At 41.7% G+C, this 21,897-nt stretch overlaps 1 protein-coding gene across 1 annotated transcript in view; it reads right to left on the reverse strand.

The window, feature by feature from the left end:
• Window positions 1–18,768: 18,768 nt before the first annotated feature.
• The window catches only part of LOC306964223 (BMP/retinoic acid-inducible neural-specific protein 3-like), a 265,623-nt gene continuing 262,494 nt past the window's right edge, over window positions 18,769–21,897 (reverse strand). The window contains exon 9 of the mRNA XM_079558193.1: window positions 18,769–19,644. Coding sequence (XP_079414319.1) covers window positions 18,874–19,644 — 771 coding nt within the window. The 3' untranslated portion in view covers window positions 18,769–18,873. The remainder of the gene's footprint in view (window positions 19,645–21,897) is intronic.

The raw sequence follows: 21,897 nt of genomic DNA on the forward strand, positions 1-21,897 counted from the left end.
ATATCACCTTTGTTTTCACTTTCGTGCAAGTGTAATTTTGAAGGTATAGGTAGGGGGCGCTATTTTTGTGAAAATTGTACAATTATCAAGGGTAATCAGTACGATCCATAGAGGGGCTTATGTGATCCAAAGATGAGTGTGATCTGAATTTGCATGCCCTTGTGAGTTGTCGTCAAAGAGGCGCGGAAAAAGCATGTTTTTTAGCAGAGCGGTAGAGACACACCGTAACAGATATCTGAACAAAAGAGCTTGATTATTGTAGCTCTACGCCTCTAGATTGCACTCACCAAGTTAAATGTCATTTGGTCCAAAATCCTGGGAGTGACTTGAAAAAATGTCAGGCGAAGAAATGCTGGGTAAAATTTTCAATCCAATATGGCCGACTTCCGGTTTGTCAGAGGAAGTAGCTATAATGACGTTTTACGTTTGTCTTGATGTGCTCTATCACTGTACCGAATAACATAGGTTTAGGCCAAAAACTCATGCCTCCATTTGAATAGGGGTCAGACTTGAGGGGGCGCCACTGAGGCATTATGCACAGTGTGATTTTGCAGACTTCAAAATATTGAATTTTTCACCAACTTTGATCATTTAGTCAAATAAAATTGAGTTTTCGTTAATATTCAGGGGGTCAAAATTGGGGTCAAAGGCGCACCAAAATAATAATAATAATAATAATAATAATGGAAATGATTTTTCGGCTATTATTTCTCTCCCACAAAGACATTACTCAGAGAGCCGTGGCTTTGATATGTTGTTCCCCATCACTGACAAGGTCTGTATGATTTTTTCCACACCTCCATGCCATCCCGTTTTTTTTATACGAATTTTTAAAGTCAAAACTTTGAGGGGGCACCAGTGGGTCATTTTTGGCGATAGCGGCTGCGTGTGCACACCACTAGGTCCAGGTGGGGAATGTGCACGCGCGCCGGATTGGGTCCTTTCCAATCCGGCCGAGTCTGTGAAAGATATGAGGCTTTGAAATTTGCTGAAAATGGCCTCTCAATTGCGGCCTTGTCATGACCACGCCCAATAATGGAACAAAATTTGAATTGATGATTTTGAAAGCCACATGGGTTGGGGACATGTTGGCCAACATTGGAGGCTTTCCATAGAAAACTCGAGGATCAGGGACCAGAAGTTCAAGAGGTACGATTTTGAAGGTTTGAGGTTCGGGCCAAGATGGCCGACTTCCTGTAGCATTTAGGGCGGGGTCATAATATCATTTTTGACATGTCTTGACGTGGTCTATGTCCCTGGCCAATGTCACTTTTGTACGATGATTTTTTTTGCCACCGGGCTCTCATTGACTCAATGTAAACTGCGTGCTTGAGGGGGCGCCACAGAGCCATATTTTATTATTTTCTCTCGCGAACCCCACCCAAAATTAGAGCTTGCGGAGCACTACGTTTTGACCCCTGTTACTTGCGAATCGGTTCACGTTTGCTACGTGAATTCTTGCGTTTTCGTCCCCCGTTAACGGTTTTAATTAGTCCCTCGCGGGACACTGCGTGTCCGTTGCTCGGGCCTAATAATAATAATAATAAGAAACCACCCAAAAACAATAGTCCCTTGCCAGGACTGCGTCCGGCTCGGGCCTAAAAAACATAATTAAACCAAACTGGCCTTTAGCCGGCACTACTTTCATGTGCTGAAAAGTTTCAATCATTTATACGCTATCTTTCACTTGCCATGAGGCTTTTTGTATTACATCGAGTTAGACCTGTACGTTAATCAGAATTGCTAATCATTCATTAGTATTTTAGGTATAATCCTTAGTAATATAGCAGCTATTTCTGTGTTTAAAGATATGCCGTCCTTCATGCCCTGTGTTTGGAGACATTTAAAAGTAGGATTACTGAGCAGTGAGTCGCTTTGTGAGTTCAGTTCAGTTCAGAAATATGGCTTTGCATTGCTGAAAACTGATCATTTAGTTTTCATCACATACATTGACTTTGTGAACATTCTCTTTGAGCAAAGCATCGTGAACGCACCTGTGAGACAATGAGAGAAGGAAAACCTGCACGATGGGCGAAAGTTTGACATAAATCCGCATTACAATCCAACAAATATTCACTACTTTGAGTTTTTTCATAGTCAAAACACAGAACTAAGTCTCTCCTCGACTCCAGAAAAAGGAGCTTCAGACACGCCGCTGCCATGTTTGTTTTAATGCCGCGTGTGCAAGAAATCAGAAGTTGTGTATAAATACAGCTGTGCTCGAAGGTTCACATGCCCTGGAAAATCGTTTTTTTTGGCCAATGTGTGAAGCCATTTATAGTGAATTTGAATGAATACCGTGTATTTTCCCCTTTAACATCAATGACAGCTTGGAGTCTTTTGTTGTCGTTGTGGATGAGCTTCTTTATTTTTGGTGGACGGCACATTCTTTTTGGCAAAAAGCCTCCAGTTCCTGTAAGTTCCTGGGCTGTTTTGCATGAACTGCACGTTTGAGCTCTGCCCACAGTGGTTCAATGACAATGAGGTGGCACTTTATTCTTTATCACTTTATTCTGGAGCATCAGTGAAGCACCTCCATCTTTCACAGTAGGTATGGTGCGCTTTTTTGGCCTATGATGAAAAGGTCACCATACCTACTATGAAATATGGAGGTGTCAGGTCTCAGTCTCATGACCTCAAAGAGCTCAAACACCCTGTTCATGAAGACAGCCCAGGAACTTACAGGAACTAGAGGCTTTTTACCAAGAAGAATGGGCCGCTTTACCATCAGAGGAAATAAAGAACCTCATCCACAACCACCACAAAAGACTCCAAGCTGTCATTGATGTCAAAGGGGAAATACACAGGATTAAGTTCAGTTTTACCCAAATCTAAAAGGTTACAGCCTCTAGGCCTGTGTAACGCCTCATTTGAAAGCAAACCCTAACCTACAAAACTCATCTAAACGGATATTTTTTCCTCAGGTTGTTGTCACTTTTTTGACATTTTTCAATTGCTCCTTTTTTTGCGTTTTGGTCACACATTTTTGTCGCTCTTTTGTTGCTACTTAGACACTTTTTTATAAGAAGCTTTTAGATTTGGATAAAGCCAAACTGGAGAAAATGTGCTCGGTTCGGGGATGAGAAGAATATATACATATATAGCACACTAGGTTTAATGGTGGACTGCTAATAGTGCAATGGTATAAAAGTACTTTTCTGGTCATATATATACTATACCAAACCAAATAAGCTTCAGCAACACTAACTACATAAAGCATGGAACTTGCACGTAATGTTACAGTTACTTTGCCAGTTTAATCCAGCCTGACTGAAACATGTGAGCACTGACTCGTGCCTCTACAAAAACACATTGTCTGAATCACAGAGATATTTGGCTGATCTATTTATTTATGATCCTTATCAGCAGGTCCCGGCGCTGATCGACCTGCTCAGCCTTTTAGTCGCAGCTGCAGTAAAGCAGAGCATGGATTTATCGACGGTGACGCTCCTTTCTCCTCCGTGTGTTTCCTGTCGGCCCTGATGGGACCGGAGTCTGAGGCGAAACACTCGTAACGGCAAAACAACAAGGATACAAATCTGTTTCTGTGTCCTTTTAGTCAGACTTTTAAGAGAGCATTTTACAATATGTGTCACAGACTGAGGACTAATCTCAGTGCAGTGGTTTGAGCCCTGCACGTCTTCTCTTATGCTTATGCATTATCAGCAAAATACCAACAAGAGTATCCAGATGTCCGACGGTTCTAATCACCTTATTATTATTATCCACCTTTTGCCTTGTCTCTGCACTTCCGTCGTCCAAGACACTTCCGGTCGAGCGCGAAGCCCATTCATTTAAATGGAGAACGAGGGAAAATATTCAAATCTGATGTTTAGTCGATTGATTTGTGTAAAATGTCCAATGTTCATTTGCTCCAACATGTCAACTCTGCACCGTTTTTGTGTAGTAACTGATTTTATCAGGACTTCTCCAGTCCCACATAAAGGGACTATACAGAGTTTAAAAAATGTTAAAACTAAGTATTTTCCTCCCCCGACATGTTCCTCCATGTCCTAATGTGTAGACTGAGCTCAGACCTGTTCACCACAACTGCCTCTGAAAGTTGTTCCTTTGGGTCTGAAGTGCCGTCATGCATGAGCTTAATATAGAAGCTGCAGTTACATGTATGACCTGAGGTGGCAGTAGTAAGTATAAAAATGACTAACTTTCATCTAGCCCCTTTAACTGGCACAATTCATGGCGGCGCCCACGCAAACTTCCGGAATAAGGTGGATAGAGTTCGGGAAAATCCTCTGTGGCTGTTATACATTTTCCATAGACTAACATTAGCTAAAACAGTATAAAAAGTGGAGGAAAAAGCTGCTGGTAAAAACATCTAACTCACTGTGGCGTCCAAATGTTTTAGTGTGAACAATAACTCCAGTATTTTCCCTTTTAAAATCTCCAATCTCCTGAACTCTATAGGCACTGCCAACTTATTTATATTTATTTATATGTTTGAAACAGGTCTCTTTTACCAATGAGACTTTGAGTGTCAAGGGACAAACCTGCATAAAGTTAAAGCAGCACTAAGTAACTTGTTTACCTTCATAAATCCTTCCCGTAGTCCCTCTGGGGGTAATACAAGTGTTTATGAGATGATTGGAGGGTCTTTCATCTCCCCCTGGTGTCTCTGGCCAGAAAACCATGTTTGCAACTTTGCTGCCACCGGACCGGAGTCACCAATACACACTAATGGAATCACGCAGAAGACGGGGAAAGCTAACTGCGGGCTAGCGCCACTTTAAACAGTATTTACAGCCAAGTTTGAGTGAAAAAAATGATTTCCATCGTGTAACTGGATGAACAATATCCCTCTGTCCCTTTGCCTTTTCTGTCAGCGTAGTGTTTACTCTCCCGGACAATTAATGAGTAAAAAACACAACATGCTACGACACCTGCAGTGGCGCTTATGGCCTCTAGGGGGATGACCTGTGCTCCTTTTATCTGTCACATGCAATATGTTTATTATGATTATGATTACTTTTTTTTTTACATTTAATTTCCTCAGATCCTATTCTTTATACATAACACCAACCAATCAAAAGCGAGCTGGCTGATCAGGAGAGGCGGGACATGGGATAGAAACAGAAGTTGTTTCTTCATTGCTCTCACAGTTGAGCTATTATAGGCCTTTAGGATTTAAATGGGCAGATGATTAGTATGGCTACAAAAACAGTTGTGTAAATAATAAATCATTTTAACATTTTTAAACTCTGTCCCTTTAAGCTCACACTGTATTGATTTTGTTGCATGGAAATAATGACATGGACATTTTTTCTTCCTCCATACTGCAGGTACTTGATGATTAAATATACTTCAGCGGCTCCTCCTCCTCCTCCTCTCCCCCGTCATGTCCAGTCACAGATCTTCACCATCCTCCGTGATTCAGAGCTTTAATCAGGCAGATGCAGCGCGTGGGCCCGGCCTATACAAAGCGCGACGGCTTTGACTGACAGGTTACCGAAGGTTAAAGCTCCCCTAATGAAAAAGCAACCCACTCGCTCTGCCAGGGGGACCTCTGTGTACACGCGCAGAGTGAAATATTGAACCATTTACAAGCCCGCAGTAATAAATAGTAGCACAGAGGGAGTGTGGAGACCCACGGAGGTAATTGTGCACGGAGGAGGGCTGTTTGAAATCATAATTACAGGTGTAGGGCCTCGGGGTTAGCTTGTTTGGAATGAGAGGGGGAGAGTTTCCTCAAATAAAAGCCCGTTTTGTACCAGGCAGGGGTGTATAATAGTCAGGCTCCTTGTGTATAGTAGCACAGCAGTTACACTGGGTCTGCACCGTAGATATACAAGAGCTAACCGGTGATTCCTTCAGCCCCATTCATTCTGATGATCCCGTGTGGCCTGTGAAATTAACATGTCTGCTCACTCTCCTCCTACGAACCCGGCTCCTGTAAAGGACAAAGCCGGTCCCCACAGAGTTCCACCTGTCAATCATAGATTTAGGCTTCAACGTTTTATTCCAGCGTGGATGAAAGTGACACCTGGGTCAGAGAAGGGTTTTTGAAAGAAAATAAACTCTTTGGCGCAGGGATATAAAGCAGAGCAAGGAAGGTGCAAAGACTTTATTATAATCCTGTTTCCAAAGTGTCTTTTGGAGTCGAGGTGGCATTACATTAACATCAGGTCCGCGCCATGAGGACCAAAGAGAAGCCCCGTCCTCGCCCATTGGTCTGCACCTTCGAGAAAGTACAAGAACCAAAACACTGAAGAACTTTGGAATTTCAGTGAAGATACTTTGTTGTTAAATGAGCAAACTCATTGTTTTGCTTTATTTCTCCCAATGCGACGACAACTCTCCACACACATTATGGAGACATTTGATGAGAACCTACAGGCGGCACATTTTCCAGTGCTGTGCTTCATAGTATTTAGATTTTCTTTCCCTCTAATCAATTTGTTGATATGAAAATTCCAGCCTGAGACTTGTTATTGAGAAAGAAAAAGTTTCAAACTGATTAATTTAAATACATTTATTCCCCAACAGTGTCATGGTTAGGGGTGATATACAGATGTCGTTATAAAGTTCTTCTCCATCAGAGTGACACTTTACAGTTTTAAAACATTATTAATGTATTTTTAAATCACGGAGCGTTTCTAAGACTTGCTCTGTTGAAGAGCCCCTGATCAGAAACACTTATACATTTATCTTTACCCAGTGCAGCGCTCCTGTGTCTTAAAGATACTCCCTGTCAAATACAGTATGGATTTATTTCAGGCACAGCTCTCCTTCCTCTACGATTTCACAGCTCTCTGGGTGTGACGCCTCTGTGATGTCGCTCGCTCTTATGCACTCCATTAAAAATAGGTCTTATTTGAGGATTTAGTGCCACATATAGCAGCGGATGTGACACGTCACTTGTCTCATTTCTACTTTCTCAAATTGAGGTTTTGACCTTCTCGACGACTCCTTCTTCCTGTCGGACTCTGAGGTGGAGACGACGGCTCTCATTAGACGATGGAGAAGGAAACGGTCTGACAAAGACAATATCAGAAAACACGGGAGCCTGAAGACCCAGATACAACTTATATGAGGAATGAAATGAACAAGCAGAATGAAACAGTGGAACTCACTGGGGAACATTATGACATTAGAATGAGGTCACTCAGTTAATGTCTTGAATTAATCTGAAATGAATCACATGATACAGTATTGGTCAGAATTTTGGAAATGCTGTTTTATTGGCTTTTCAAGATTATTTACATTGTAGATTCTCTCTGAAGGAATGAGCACACATAGAATTATGTTTTAAAGCAGCACTAAGTAACTCATGCCCATAGAGGCCTGTTCCTTTAGGGTAAACAAGTTACTCAGTACTGCTGTAAACCAAAAAGGTGAAATATATCAAATAACCCATACACAAAAGAAATATATTAAAATATATTTCTGAGTATCCAAAATATATGCCAAATATGTGGCAATATATTAGCATTTCAGACAGTGTCTAAGGAATATATTCTGAAATATATTGAAATATATTGAAATGTATTGTGATATTCATCCACTTATATTTTACATATATGGGGCAATTTCTAACAGATGAAATATATGTTTGATTGCACATCAATGCACTTCCCATAGTCTAGTAAGCTATACCACAATCATGTTTCTGTGGAAACTGCCAGTTTTCTCAAACCTTTTCTCTCATCCCCACTATACAGTAGATATCATTGTGTTACCGTCCAACCTCTGGATATATTGAGAATTGGGTCAAGCAACATGTGCAATAACCCCTTTGCAAAACACAAAAAAAATACACGCAATAATCTGTGTTTACATCACTTTATCTGTGTCACTTTATCTGTCACTTATCAGCCACGTGCACTAAACTATGACTGTAAACCTGCACTGCTAATACTGACATTTTTTTGTTATAGCCTGTTTATTTTATTTTTTACTGTCTATACTTTTTGTCTTGGTAGGCATTGTATATAAGATAACACTTTTTACAATTTAATTGATATTAATTAATTTAATATTTGGATTTAAAGTCTAATTAATATTTAATTGCCACAATTTTTTTTTCGCACTGTAGTGATTTGACGCGCTCCGTCAGGAAGCCTAAAAAGCATGTGGCTAATTACCATATGTAAACATAGATGCGCGGCTTTTACACAATGATTTTTTTTTTTTACCCCGGCCCTTTCTTATTGCTTAATACACAAGATGTCAAAAAAACAAAAACAAATTAAAAATAACACAGATACATTCAACAATGCTCGGTATAAGAACGCGCGTGTGTGTGTGTGAGTGTGTGTTATTTCCTAAAGTAAACCAATCTTAGAGCTAGTTTGTTTGAAATAGTTGTGGCGCGAAAGCCAATTGGCTCGTACACCTGTTGTGGGCGGAAGGAACGGAGATGGGCGCTCGTGCGGTGCAGTTGTGTGGCGGTTGCGGCCAGTGCTGAGAGCGGCGCTCGCTCCGGAGACACGGAGAGAGAAAAAGTTCTTCCTAATGTGCATTCTTTTCGGACCTGGACCTAGCGAAGTGGAAAGGACACAACATCGACTAAGCCTTGGGTGGGAGTAGTCGAACCAAACCAAAAAACAAAACTGAATCCTTGGACGAGAGTGAAATCCGGGCAGAGAACCGTTAGCTGGCAAGCTAAGTTAGCATACTTGTGCTAACGGCTAGTTTCATCTAACGACCTATGGCTGGCTGGCATTTATGTAAGTATTTTACTTTACTGAATATATTGGCACCGTGTCGCTCGCTTGCAATCAGTCACTCGCATTTTTTTCTACTGTCTCCAGGTTGCTATATGCAAGTCTAATAAATGAGCTAAAGATAAGCAACATTTTTTTTTTTTTTTGTGATAGTTAGAATTACAAATTCAATTAGTTTGCCACTAAATTGTGCCGAATAGCCATATTTTTTTAATAATTTGGACTGAGACATGTAATGTACAGAACAACTATACATTGGTGCTAGACATTATTAAAGGGGGGGTATTATGCAAAATCGACTTTTTCAAGCTTTACATCATGTTATTATGTCATTCCCTCATTAAAAACATGCCTGAAGTGTTGCCTTGGCTCATTCACGTATTTTTGAGTAATCTGTAAAAACTCTGATGGCGGCCATTTTAGTGATAGGTTTGCTTGAGTCCTCCTAGGAACGCCCCCACCTCCTGGAGACGCCTCCGAGCTTTTGTCACCAGCCGAGTAACCAACCACTGCTCCTCAGCAGAACCCCCTCCCCACTGATGCCACAGACAGCGTGTGGAGGGGGCGTAAAGAGACAGAGGCCTATTTCAAGACATTCGCTACAGCCATTTTTAGAGAGCAATTTTATACAAGGCAGATATTCTAATTTACTGCATTGACAGACCAACAGAAGGTTTCGTCATCATTGTAGTGTGATATAGACTGGTGCTATGTGATTGAAAAAAGCATAATACCCCCTCTTTAATGCCTTGCACTAAATGCATTATTGTGTTATTTTACCTGTATTATAGTGTCTTAAAATCAAAATTTGAATATTAGAATGCTTTGCGCTGTTGTTAAATTTGGTTATGCATTAGTGAAATGGTCATGTTATTTTATTTTATTTATTTAAGCCAAAAATAGTTTTAAGTGTGTGTCTCTGAGACAGACTGTGTGTCAAGCCAGCACAAACCTGGTAAAAATAAGTATTACTATGTTCTTACCTAATTTGCTAAGAGTATTGCACTTTCATGCTGCATTCAATCTCGATGCATCTTGCAATCATTTACTGTTTATGCTTTTACTATAAATAATGTCCTATTTTGATTTGTCACAAAACTAGTTTTGGAAGGATCTGAATGCTGTCCACAAATGGATGAGGACCAGGGTGGATGTCAATTTGAGGTAAGTTAAAAAAAATGACAAAGAAAACTAATGGACTGTTATATACTGTATCAATCTATGTTTTGGTTTATGTGCTTAAATCGACCTTGCCTCCAGTGTCTCCGTACACTGGTGTATGAATGAGAATGTGAATGGGTGAGTTGATGTAAAGTTTTAGTGCCGAAAAAGCAGGTAGAAAGGCGCTATATAAATGTGCCCATTTAGAAGGACAGTAACTTCAATCATATCTGTGTCATATTGTTTTAAATCAGCCTTTTCTGTCTGTTTGTAAGGCCAACTTTTTTATCTTTTACAAGGTACTGGCAGACAGGAAACTGCGTGCCCGGCAAGGTGTGCAGGGAAGAAGAGATGGCACCAATGCAGTCGAGGTAGAAGAGCCAGGCAGAGGTGATTTTCAACACACAAAGTAGTGTAATAATAATAATAATAATAATAATAATAATAATGCATCGGTTTTATAGAGTGCTTTCCTGGACACTCAAAGACACTTTTCATTGCATTATTCATTCACTCCATGCTTGTAAGGTTTACCATATACAAATGTCGCTGACTGCAGGCACTGGAAATGTGTTGGATCAAAATACTTCTCTGAATTCATTTAACATGAACACACATTATCCTCCAGTGATGTTGTGCTCCATCCATACATTTTGAGATGTTTGTTGTACTAATCTTCGATAGGAAAGTAACCACAGTGGAAAACCAACGGCCGACAAAAAGTCCAATCACATGTGATATGTCGCTTCTGTGCACAGAGCCTCTTGGATGCCCAATGATTGGCATTCTTCTCAGCAGCGACTCACGCAGCCAGTGACCCCACATTGAGGAGCCTGGAGAGGAGGAAGACCACAATCTGAGGCACACAAGACTCTGCTCAAGGCAGCAATCAAAGCTCACAAATAAGGTAAGTACAGGAAAGCCAGTCCTGTACACTGCGGTTTTACATAGTAGGTTGGCCAACTGAAACTCAATTTTGTCAATGCAGTGCTGCACATGAACAGTGAGGAGGCTGCAGATGAGAGCACTGGAGACACAGAGGGAGGACTGAGCTGGAGAAACGGACAATGCAGAGCCAAAGTGACTTTCTGTGTGAACCATAGCCAGGTGAAGGAACATTTGTGTGTTTTCTTAAAGCCTTTTTTTAAATGGTAAATGGACTCCACTTATATAGCACTTTTCTACCTTTATCAGGCCCAAAGCGGATACACCTCCCTCTCGCTCTCTCTCCTCCTCCTTCTCTCACCTCATCAAAACAGTTGATCAAATCTGCACATGTTCAATCCACATCCCTGTGCTCTATTGTCAATGTCTTTGAGCAGTGACGTCATATTGACAGTTTGCAGACTGCTGAAATTCATATTCTCAAAGAAGAAAGTGCAAGCACAAAACATATTTGTATTCACAAGTGAGAAATCAAACACACGCTTCCAGAGCCTATATTTGTAATTACAAAATGCCATGTCTTTTGAGTTTTTTTCTACATGCACGTCATAATTGACAGTAACCTACCCCATACAGCTTGCTTAAACTGTCCATAGAATTCCAGGATTTCCAAATCGTTATTAGCTGTTTTTTGCTGAATTTCCTGGGGTACGATATTACTGCGCGGATGTCTAAGTACTTCAGGTGTTATTACGCTTCACAATATACTGCCCCTTTTTATCCTCTTAGAAAATCAACATGTTTAATTTCGTGTAACTAGAGTTGGATCATGTAAAGCCTCACAAAGCACAAAGACCACACAGGTACACATCAACATGTTTAAGCTAAGGTAAGAAAATATCTCGGTATGTAAAAACTGTGGCCTATTCCTTTAACTTTCATTAAAAGTGACTCTTCTTCATATCCAGAGCGTTTCTAACCATTAACCATTGCTTAAATGCTCCAATATTTATCTAGTTTTAGACCTGCGCCACTCAGACTCCAGTTTAGATCTTTTTCCAGTGCTCCAAATGACTTTCTTTTTTCTTGGGGTCTGTGATGGAGTTTCAGCTGTGCTCAAGGCTGGTCTCTTTATATTTTGTGCAGAATCTATTCTCAATGTTCAAAAGTTGCCTGTTTACAGCAAGAAACCAAAATCGAAGTCTGCTGCTTGTGCACACACATTAGTGTCACACGCTAGTACCTCACTCCGAGGCACTGACTTTTGCAATGACAGTACAGGCATAATATTGCTGGAGCATGTTGGGGGGGTTAAAATTTATAAATTTAACATCCGTAGTGCCCCTTTGATCATACTAACTCTGAGCTCACACTATACTGACTAACACACACTCCTCAGCACTAACAAACACATCCCAACACACTACACTACATACCTGCTCGTGGAATTTCAGCACTTTTTACATGTCCCTCTATGTTGTTATGGACCTTTTTTTTTTTATTCTCTCCACCACTGGTAGACGATAAGACTTTGATTGCCCTGATTATTTTGTGTTCTTAGGCGGGAAATCAAAAAGGGACACTTACGCAGACCAAAAAGATCCTCTGGACCCAGAGGCCCTCAATGCAATAATTGGTAAGTTGATGATTGAACATTTTCTCAATCAGATCACTTGTCAAATGCATAATCATTTAAACACAATGTCATGTCTATAATCGCACACACAGAGAAAATAATTGTGTGCATGTTCTTGACTTAGACCGCTAACACCTGGAAACACTGCAAATGACTTTATTAGTCCTTACACTTAAACAAGGTCTCTCATCTTCTTCATTCTCAGAGGCAACAATGAGAAGATTCCCACAGGCTTCCCGGGAGCAGCAGGGCTCAGCTTTTAGCAGAAAAGTTGCAGAACTCCAGTTCAAATTTTTTTTTTTTTATCTGTTTGAACATCAAACATTGACTGTAATGTACAGTACATTGATTAATACATTTATTTGAGTAAATATCCAATGTCTTGAAGTGCTTTAATTATATTGATGCCTTTTATGTTTAACAGATATATTGTATATTTTAATGTCTAAATATATTTCCCTATACATTCCCATACAAGTCAAAATTAATTTGTACATGCGTTGCCATATATGGCGATATGTTTCTTAATGAATTTACATATTATGTCAAAAACATTTCTCCCTATATTTACATATATGTTGGAAATATATTCCCATATATGTCAAAATACATTTATCCTTATATTTACATATGTTTCTTAATGCATTTACATATATGTCAAAATACATTTCTCCTTATATTTACATATATGTTAGAAATGTATTCCCATATAAGGCAAAATACATTTCTCCTTATATTTACATATATGTTAGAAATGTATTCCCATATAAGGCAAAATACATTTCTCCTTATATTTACATATATGTTAGAAATGTATTCCCATATAAGGCAAAATACATTTCTCCTTATATTTACATATATGTCGGAAATGTATTCCCATATAAGGCAAAATACATTTCTCCTTATATTTACATATATGTCGGAAATGTATTCCCATATAAGGCAAAATACATTTCTCCTTATATTTACATATATGTCGGAAATGTATTCCCATATATGTCAAAATACATATATCCTTATATGTCAAAATATATTTTGAAATATATTTTGACATATAATGCCATATACTTTTTAAAATATATGTTTAATATATTTTTTTGGTGTATGGGAAAACAGCTGCATTTTGTAGGGAGTAATCTACAGCAGAACTTTGAAAATATATATTTCAATACTTGAGCAGAAAAAAGCCTCTTGCTTTTCCTGTCTCCAACTGTCCTGGTGCTTTCAGGATTTCAAGATCTTTTTCTGCTCAAATGTACTAAAACATTCTCTCTCTCTGAGAGAACCTGTATTTTTCTACTTTTTTATCACTCAAGAGGCGTTTGAAGCACTCACCTTTATGTATTGTTTTCGATATTTCTACATCTAAATGTAGTGTTTTTTGTGATTCACCTTAAATAGCCTAATAGATAATTCAAAGACTCACAGAAGCAAAGCAGCATTAGAAGAGCTTGGACATGAATCATGTTTGGCGCTCGGACCCGGTGATTTAAGGATATGAAAGACATGGATTAATGAATGTAGGAGAGTCTGGACACTGGTGGTGGTAGAGGACGAAATCTCGGCGGCTTCTGGACGGCGAGCCTCGACGAGCAGAGAGGAGACGAGGCCAGGTGGAGGAGGGGCGGAGGAGGGGCGCAGCACGGCCGAGGCAGTAAACGAGGGGGAATCCTGGGCGATGATTAGTTGAAGCGGGAAAATGCCACTGCAGTGATTGGCTGACATGGAGGTGCGGCTTGAGATGATTGGTGGAGCCGGAGATGAGGAGATGAATGGAAGCGCTGCAGGTGGGTCTTCCATGTGGACTTTAATGAAGCTCATTGAGAAAATGCCAACAATAAAGGGCAGCCATTTTGAATCATTTAAAATATAAAACACATTTTGAGTTATTTCAATGAGAATCACACAATGTAAGCGCCCCTGTACCTTGAGCACACATTTCATGAGACAAGACAAGACAGAGCCCTTCCTATACAATTTACAGGTTTATCAAATAGCCCTGCCCTCTGTAGCTTTCTGCATGGCCCGGCTCTTCACCCCCGTTTATGCAGAGCTGTCCTGACCAGTAAAGCCTACAGACCCCCACAAATAAACATACTATACACTAAAACACTGTACAACTCCACATCCTCGTGCTCATAAACCTGATGCGACTTTAGCGAGGCGTTCAGCGGCGGCCGCTCCCGTCACTTGTCTCATTTCTCGCTTCTTAAATGGAGGTTCCGACCTTCGCGGCGACTCCTCTTCCCGTCCGGACACGGGGGGCAACTCGGAGGTGAGGACTTTATTAATTCAGGAGCAGTTGTTAAGTCTGTCTGAGCGGACGACCTACACGCCCGCCCTGTGCGTCTGCGAAATGTCAGCAAATCACCATATGCTCCCGACATCAGAGGAATTAAAGAAGCGCTAAGTAGCTTTTTACCTCAGATGCACGCTTTCCGAGAGTGAGGAAGCTTTAAAGGCAAACCGCTGAACTATCACACTGAAAACCGAAGCTCGCGTTCTTGTGAGCCTCCCCTGAGTCCTGTTGTTGTCTTTTCAATTGAAGGATTAGGTATAATGAGGAGTTCAAGTGTTGGCCCAGGAAACTGAACTCTCAATCTCAAATATAACACAGTGCTGTTATTAGAAAAACGAAGCTGTGCTGGATAAAATGCCTCCAAACAAAAGTACTATCGATATTGGTATTGCAGCACAAAGTATTGCGATCCAGTATTTTATCCCAGCCCTATAGTCGGTCACCTCATGTCTCACACGCCGCGTCATGCACGAGCTTAAAGAGATATTTCCGTATTTTTGACATAGGGCCTCATTTCCTAGTTATCCAGAGTGTTGCTGATTTCTGGAGATATTTTTTTTTGTAATTCATGCAGGTCTTTTATTTGAAGAGTTTCATGGCGCTAGACTAATGCAAGGCTTGTGCATGTCTATGGTATCTGCTAGCCTGCATTAAAAACAGTCTGACACACTCCACAGTGCACCTGAGGCAAATCACTTTTAACACCAGACTAACCATATAAATGTCTGTGTCCATAGAATAACTTTAACCATTTTGCATTTAAAAGACCTTATATTTGAGCAGCATCAGCTTCGTGGTTGTATAAACTACGCAGCGGCGGAGTGATCTGCTAGAAAATAGTCCCTCAAAATGCGATCATTCATGTGATGCAAGGTCAGTTATATTTTTAAAAATATTCTGTGGACACAGACATTTATATGGTTAGTCTGGTGTTATAAGTGATTTGCCTGTGGAGTGTGTCAGACTGTTTTTAATGCAGGCTAGCTGATACCATAGAAATGCGCTAGCCTTGCACTAGCCTAGCGCCACGAAACTCTTCAAATATAAGAACTGCATGAATTTAAAAAAAAAAAAATCTCCAGAAATCAGCAACACTCTGGATAACTATAGGAAATGAGGCCCTATAGTCCTTTATACTGAGTATAAAATTACCAATTTAGTCCCTTTAAGCCTAACTTTCTGACTTATTTTCAAAATATGTTTAATTTGCAATATGCAAGAGCTTCCTTTAAATTTGAACATTTAGGTGTACCTCAAACACCCACCTTCACCGAGCACTTTTTCACCAGTTCGGCAACAAGAATAAAAACAACGGAAAATTGACAAAGTAAGACAACACAAGGAAATTGATTTTTAGATTTGGGTTAAGTGCTCAGTTAAAGTGAGGGTTAAGAGGCTAAAAAATGGACTAAAACTTGACTTTAGTAATGCTAATAGTCAGATAGTCAAATAAAGTCGATTTCTATTAATTTTCATAAAAACAAATATTGCTTTTATAATTTTGTGCCGTAATTTTGTCTAAAGTCAGATTTATGAACACAAGCCATTCCTCTCCCCATGTATTTATTTTGTTTAATTTTTACAAGTATGTTAAAATAACACTCATGTTTGAGAAAATATTTTGCCAGCTCTGCCTAAATGTGTGTTTGGTGAAATAAAGCTGGAAATTGGACCTTCCGCCCACATGAACCATCCACATTTGTGAATTTTTGTTTTGACAATTTCAATTTGAAAATCAAACTCCGATGTGAGAAGCTTCGCACCGACGGCGCAAACACCGCAGTCCAGTCGAAAAGTAAACAAGCTTTATCCCAAATCACACTGCAGGAAGAAGAATCGCTGATCAGAAAAGACCTTGGGGCTTGTTGAGAGCTATGATTCTCCATTTGTAAGCGACACTTTTACCTTTGTGCAGTAAATAGGACCAGAGTTTCACCGTTTACAGAAACATAATACCTCTCCAGGGTCGTCAGTGGGTGTGTAGAAAACCGTTTAACTGTACTTCAAGGCGGCATAATTATAAAAGATACAAGTTCACTGTATCCTGAGCGATGGATGACGACAGCAGCGGGACATTGTGCTTAAATCGTTTCCTTGACTCGTCCTGGGTCTGTCTTTGACCTTCCCCCAGTGCTCCCTGGTCCACATCGATGCAAAGTCTGGACTGGAGGAGAGAGGAGCTGATGGAGTTCACCGAGAGCACCAAGTTACAGTTAACTCCCACAATTCCCCCGTCACCCACGGCGTCCCCCAAGGTTCCGTGCTCGGACCCCACCTCTTCCCCATCTATGTGCTTCCCCTCGGTCAGATCATCCGCCACCATGGACTCCACTTCCACTGCTACGCCGATGATACTCAACTCTACATCTCCACCAGATCCATCACCCCGTTATCCTCTCCACCAGCACTGACTGCATCTCCGACATCAAAACCTGCATGGACAATAACTCTCAAACTCAACAGCAATAAAACAGAACTCCTCATCACCGGCCCCAAATCTCTCCTCCCCTCTGTCCAGAACTTTACTCTCCTCATTGACAGTCACAATGTCATGGCATCATAATGGACTCCACCCTCTCATACCAAACACACATTAACCACATCACTAAAACATCCTTCTTCCACCTCCGCCCCTCCCTTACCCAGTCAACAGCTGAAATCCTTATCCACGCATTCATCACTTACAGACTCGACTACTGCAATAGCCTCCTCTACGGACTTCCCACCACTCATCTCCAAAAACTGCAATACATCCAGAACTCTGCTGCCGCCTCCTCACCCACACCCGGTCCAGAGAACACATCACCCCCGTCCTCCAGCAGCTCCACTGGCTCCCCGTTCAATATCGCATTCAATACAAGCTCCTCTTCCTCATCGACAAGTCCCTCCATAACCTGGCCCCGCCCTACCTCACCAAGGTCTTGCAACAACACCAACCCACCCTCCGCCTCCGCTCAGCCGACTCCAACCGCCTCCGACCGCCTCCGACCGCCTCACTCCCATCACCCGCACCAACCGCCAGACCTTGGGGGATCGAGCCTTTGCCATCGCCGCCCCCACCCTCTGGAACTCACTCCCAAGGCCCATTAGAAACTCTGACTCACTGCCAACCTTCAAATCAGGACTCAAAACCCACCTCTTCAAATTGGCTTTTTCTTAAAACTGTCCGTTTACTGAAAAAAGTATCACTGTAAAAGTGCTACTGTGTCAAATATTACTGCAAGAAAAGTAAAAGTTGAAAAACGAAGCCGCAAAATGAATATGATATTCATAGATAGGAATGGGCTTGGACCATAACCTAACTGTTCTAACTCATTTGTAGCATCCTGATTCTTCACATTCTTCTTTATTGAAAATGCTGAAGTGTTTGCTGTAAGAACCTCAAGGATTCAAAGTACAAATTAGTTTTAAAAAGTGGCATGAATAATAACTTTGCAGCTTCAAAAAACTGCGCCTTAATTCACCCTATGTACAGCAACACAACGGGGACAAACCAAATGTTGCGCCACCTGCTGTTCTGGAGGGTGCATTTTAAGGCTAACACACATGGCCAGATTGACTTTTATCTTTGTGCCTTCACTGAAATGTATAATATTTATCTTTCAAATGTCGAGGGGTGAAAGTAATAAGTTCAACCAAAACTCTGCTCTAGTAAAACAACGATCCTGAAGCACAAATTTCCCAGATCCGAAAAATATTCCGAGACGACTTCGGTATGTTATAACATGATCTTTTAATACCAATTTATCTACAAAATCTTTACTGACACCACTGAATTCAGTTCTTCATGGAAAGTGCACTGTCACCGAAGCAAAGAAACATATAAAAATTACAAACGAAGAAGACGGTACCACTGTCGACCAGAAAACGTCCAATCATTCGCCGACGGTGCTTCAAAAAAAAAACGATGGTTCGACTCTGATGTAACGTCACTACGACTGTTCAAGGCTTACGCTCTTATCGGAAATAATCCCAGTCTTTGTTTAAGATACATCGGTGAGAATAGTAGCCACAGAACATAAATTGCAAAAAAACAAAATAAAACCAAAACAACCATTTGGGTACATTCGTTAGCCGGGTTAGCTTCGCCAAAAAAAAGTCTCCATAGTACAATTGTTCGAAAACACTCGAGGCACGGGGTTCGTACATCCAAGCGTTGTTGCATTGTTTGAGAGTAAAAAAAAACAACCAACAAAACTCCGCGCCGACTGTTAACTGCACAACTTCAGCGTCTCGTAATCCATGGAGTTGGGCAGACGCGACCCGAACGCCTGCAAGGACGTCTGGATCCGCACCACCTCGCTGGGCGTGAGCTTGAGTCTGTGCCGCAGGAGACACGCGAACAGGTCCAGCCTCTGCCCCCCCGGCGGCGACAGGCGGTTTATCCGGTCGCGCAGCTCCAGAAGCTGCAGCATGGCCGTGTCCTGCGAGCCCTGCGTGTACGGGTAGTCGAGCTGCAGGATCAGGTCGCGGATGGCCTCCGGGTCGAAGTTCATGCTGTAGCCGAACACCTGGATGCTGTTGATCTTCATGTAGCCCAGGTTCCGCGCCGGCTCCGTGACCTCCGCCGGCTCGTAGTAGGTGTCGTTCCCCTGCGCGTCCTGCGTCTTAATCCGACTGCGGAGGTAAATGTGGATGGTTTCGAAGAACGTCTTCCACTTGTTCCCGAGGGTCAGCGTCCAGTTGAAGCACTCGAAAGGGAGGTCCAGCTTGGTGGCCTGCCAGTCGGGGAAGCCGTTCTCGTTGACGGGGATGTACCAGCTTTCCGAGTGGCTGCCTCCGAAGGGGTTGATGTAGAGCGTGAGGGCCGGCTCCAGGGTGCTGTTCTTGGTCAGGCAGATCTGCAGCGATATCCCCAGCAGCATGTGCACCATGTTGGACTTGTACTTGTTGCTCTTGAGGGTGAGGAGCATCCGTTTCCTCCACGACGGGTCGAACCAGCTGTTGAGACGCATGTCGTTGCTGATGAAGATGGCGTGGACCTGGAGGAAACAGAACAAACACTTCATTTACTCTGAGAAACTGTGTAAATTAACTCTTTGATGCTTTACTTTAGTTTATATCACAATTTCACACATACAAAATAAATTAAAAAAATAAATGTAAAAATGGACGCCCAAAAAGCTTTATTCAGGCAGTAGCAGCGGCTCATTGACAACAGGGGAAGCTGACGACGTCATGGCGACGTGTAAATGAGCAGCAACTTCCCTCCCTCTTGGTACAGCTTTTTTTTTACATTTTCTGCAAACTGTTTCTGTTCCACATTGTTTTAATGGATACGTTTGTACATTTTGCGCAGGGAGTCCGTACCAGCCATGACGGACCCAGCTTTTTTCTAAGTTAACAAACAGCAGCTTATGAGCTGAAGACATTCAAGACACCAGGAGCCCCCACTCCGGCAGCACAGCGGAGGCGCAAACGAGGAGGTATCCGGACAAGACACACAGCTAAGCCACACAAGTCTTTTATCCCTACTATTGTTTTGAGTAATGTTCATTCACTGGAGAATAAGATGGATTATAGTCATCTGCTAAGCTCTTCCCAGAAGATGGTGTAAGACTGTTGTGGAGCGGAGGGAGCTGCGCAGGAGGAAGAGGAGGTGGAGCTGACCAGTGCAGGACACCACGCTCTGAAACGGACTAGCCCAGGAGGCGCTGCACCGTTTCAGAGGAGACTGAAGGCAGAACTTCAGAAACATGCAGGTCAGGTCGGCCCACAGCGGCTCAGGACTACACAACACCTGAACACGGCTCAGGACTACACAACACCTGAACACAATCTCAACACACACAAAAAAACAAAGAAACATTTACTTGCTAGAACTTCCCCCAAAATCTTACTAATCTATAGACAAATGATATGACTCGTGTCGGGTGACTTTAGTTTATTTGTTTATTTGTTATTTGTTAAAATTCTGCTCAAAAGGAGTGGGCCGAAGCAAAAGCTTATAAACGCCCACCCCGAAATAGCACTTTATTGTGCTGGTCCGTCCAAAAAGTGGAAAAAAATAGATTTACCAAATTCCAGATCCGCGTTCAGTGCTGTGCAATATTTACAAGGTTTACAGTCCAGCCTTCTCAGCTTTTCCTGGAGCTGGTGCCTCCGTTGTACTCAGCTCCACTTCATACACACACACACACACACACACACACACACACACACACACACACATACACACCTCTGTGGCGCTGTGGGCCCCCTCATATAGCAATAAGCCTCTCCCACAACACAATTAAGTGAGGAAAACAACAGCTTCTCTACATAAAGAAACCAAATCACAAAGTCATTCATTTAGAAAAATCAGCAGAATAACTAACGACAATAATCTGCATACTAAAGACTCAAAATTCCCCAAACAAGACAAATAAAAGAAATCTATTCTGAAAAGTCACATGACGTCCCAAGACGTCACTCGTATGACGCAACATACTGTACACTTGGATTGTGTGAGTGTGTGCATGAGTGGTGTATACTGGAGACAATGGAAGCTGAACCATTGTGTATTCTATGGACACGTGCTATGAAAATAGCACGTGTCCATAGAATACACTGTGGTGCTACAAAAATTATGAAAAATGGTCTGGATTGTGGGCACTCAGCAGGTTCTGATTTTTGTTGAAATTTGTGTGTGTCACTTATGTATCAAAAGTATTATTTCGTTTTTACCCTAGTTTCACTTTCCATTCCCATAATATCTATGTGAAGAGCCCCAGCAACGGCCTAGCAACCAATCAGCATTCACCTCCCCCTTGTCTCTCCACCAATCAGGAGTTGGCATCCCCCATCCCAACTGTCTGCTAAGTCAGTGCGCAGGTATCTTTCCTTGGGAACACACGCTCCATCCTCCCTCTAGCAATTCCGTGGAAACCTTCGGTTCTTCATTTATGTGTTCATGCGTCCATGAGAATGTAAGTCATGTCATATATTGCCTGTGTATTGTTTGTATTAGTAGCATCGTAGTCATTTCTGGTACTTTCACTTTGTCCATCAATGCTTATATTTTCAAAGCTTGTGTAAACTGGGTCCGACTATCAGTATCTGCTAATTATCCATATTATCCATAGTATTCACCATAGTTCGTAGTCTAGTTGTGTTTTATAGTTTCCTTATAGTTTTCTTATGAGCGCATCGTTGATGTGCAGGCCTCGCTCTAACCACGTGATGCACATGTTACGCGCATGCATCCCAGCCATGTGCCAGCATCCCGCCAAATTTAACTGTGCCAAGCCTAATTA

This window comes from Gobius niger, assembly GCF_951799975.1.
Source record: "Gobius niger genome assembly, chromosome: 6".
In the NCBI taxonomy this organism is placed as follows: Eukaryota; Metazoa; Chordata; class Actinopteri; order Gobiiformes; family Gobiidae; genus Gobius; species Gobius niger.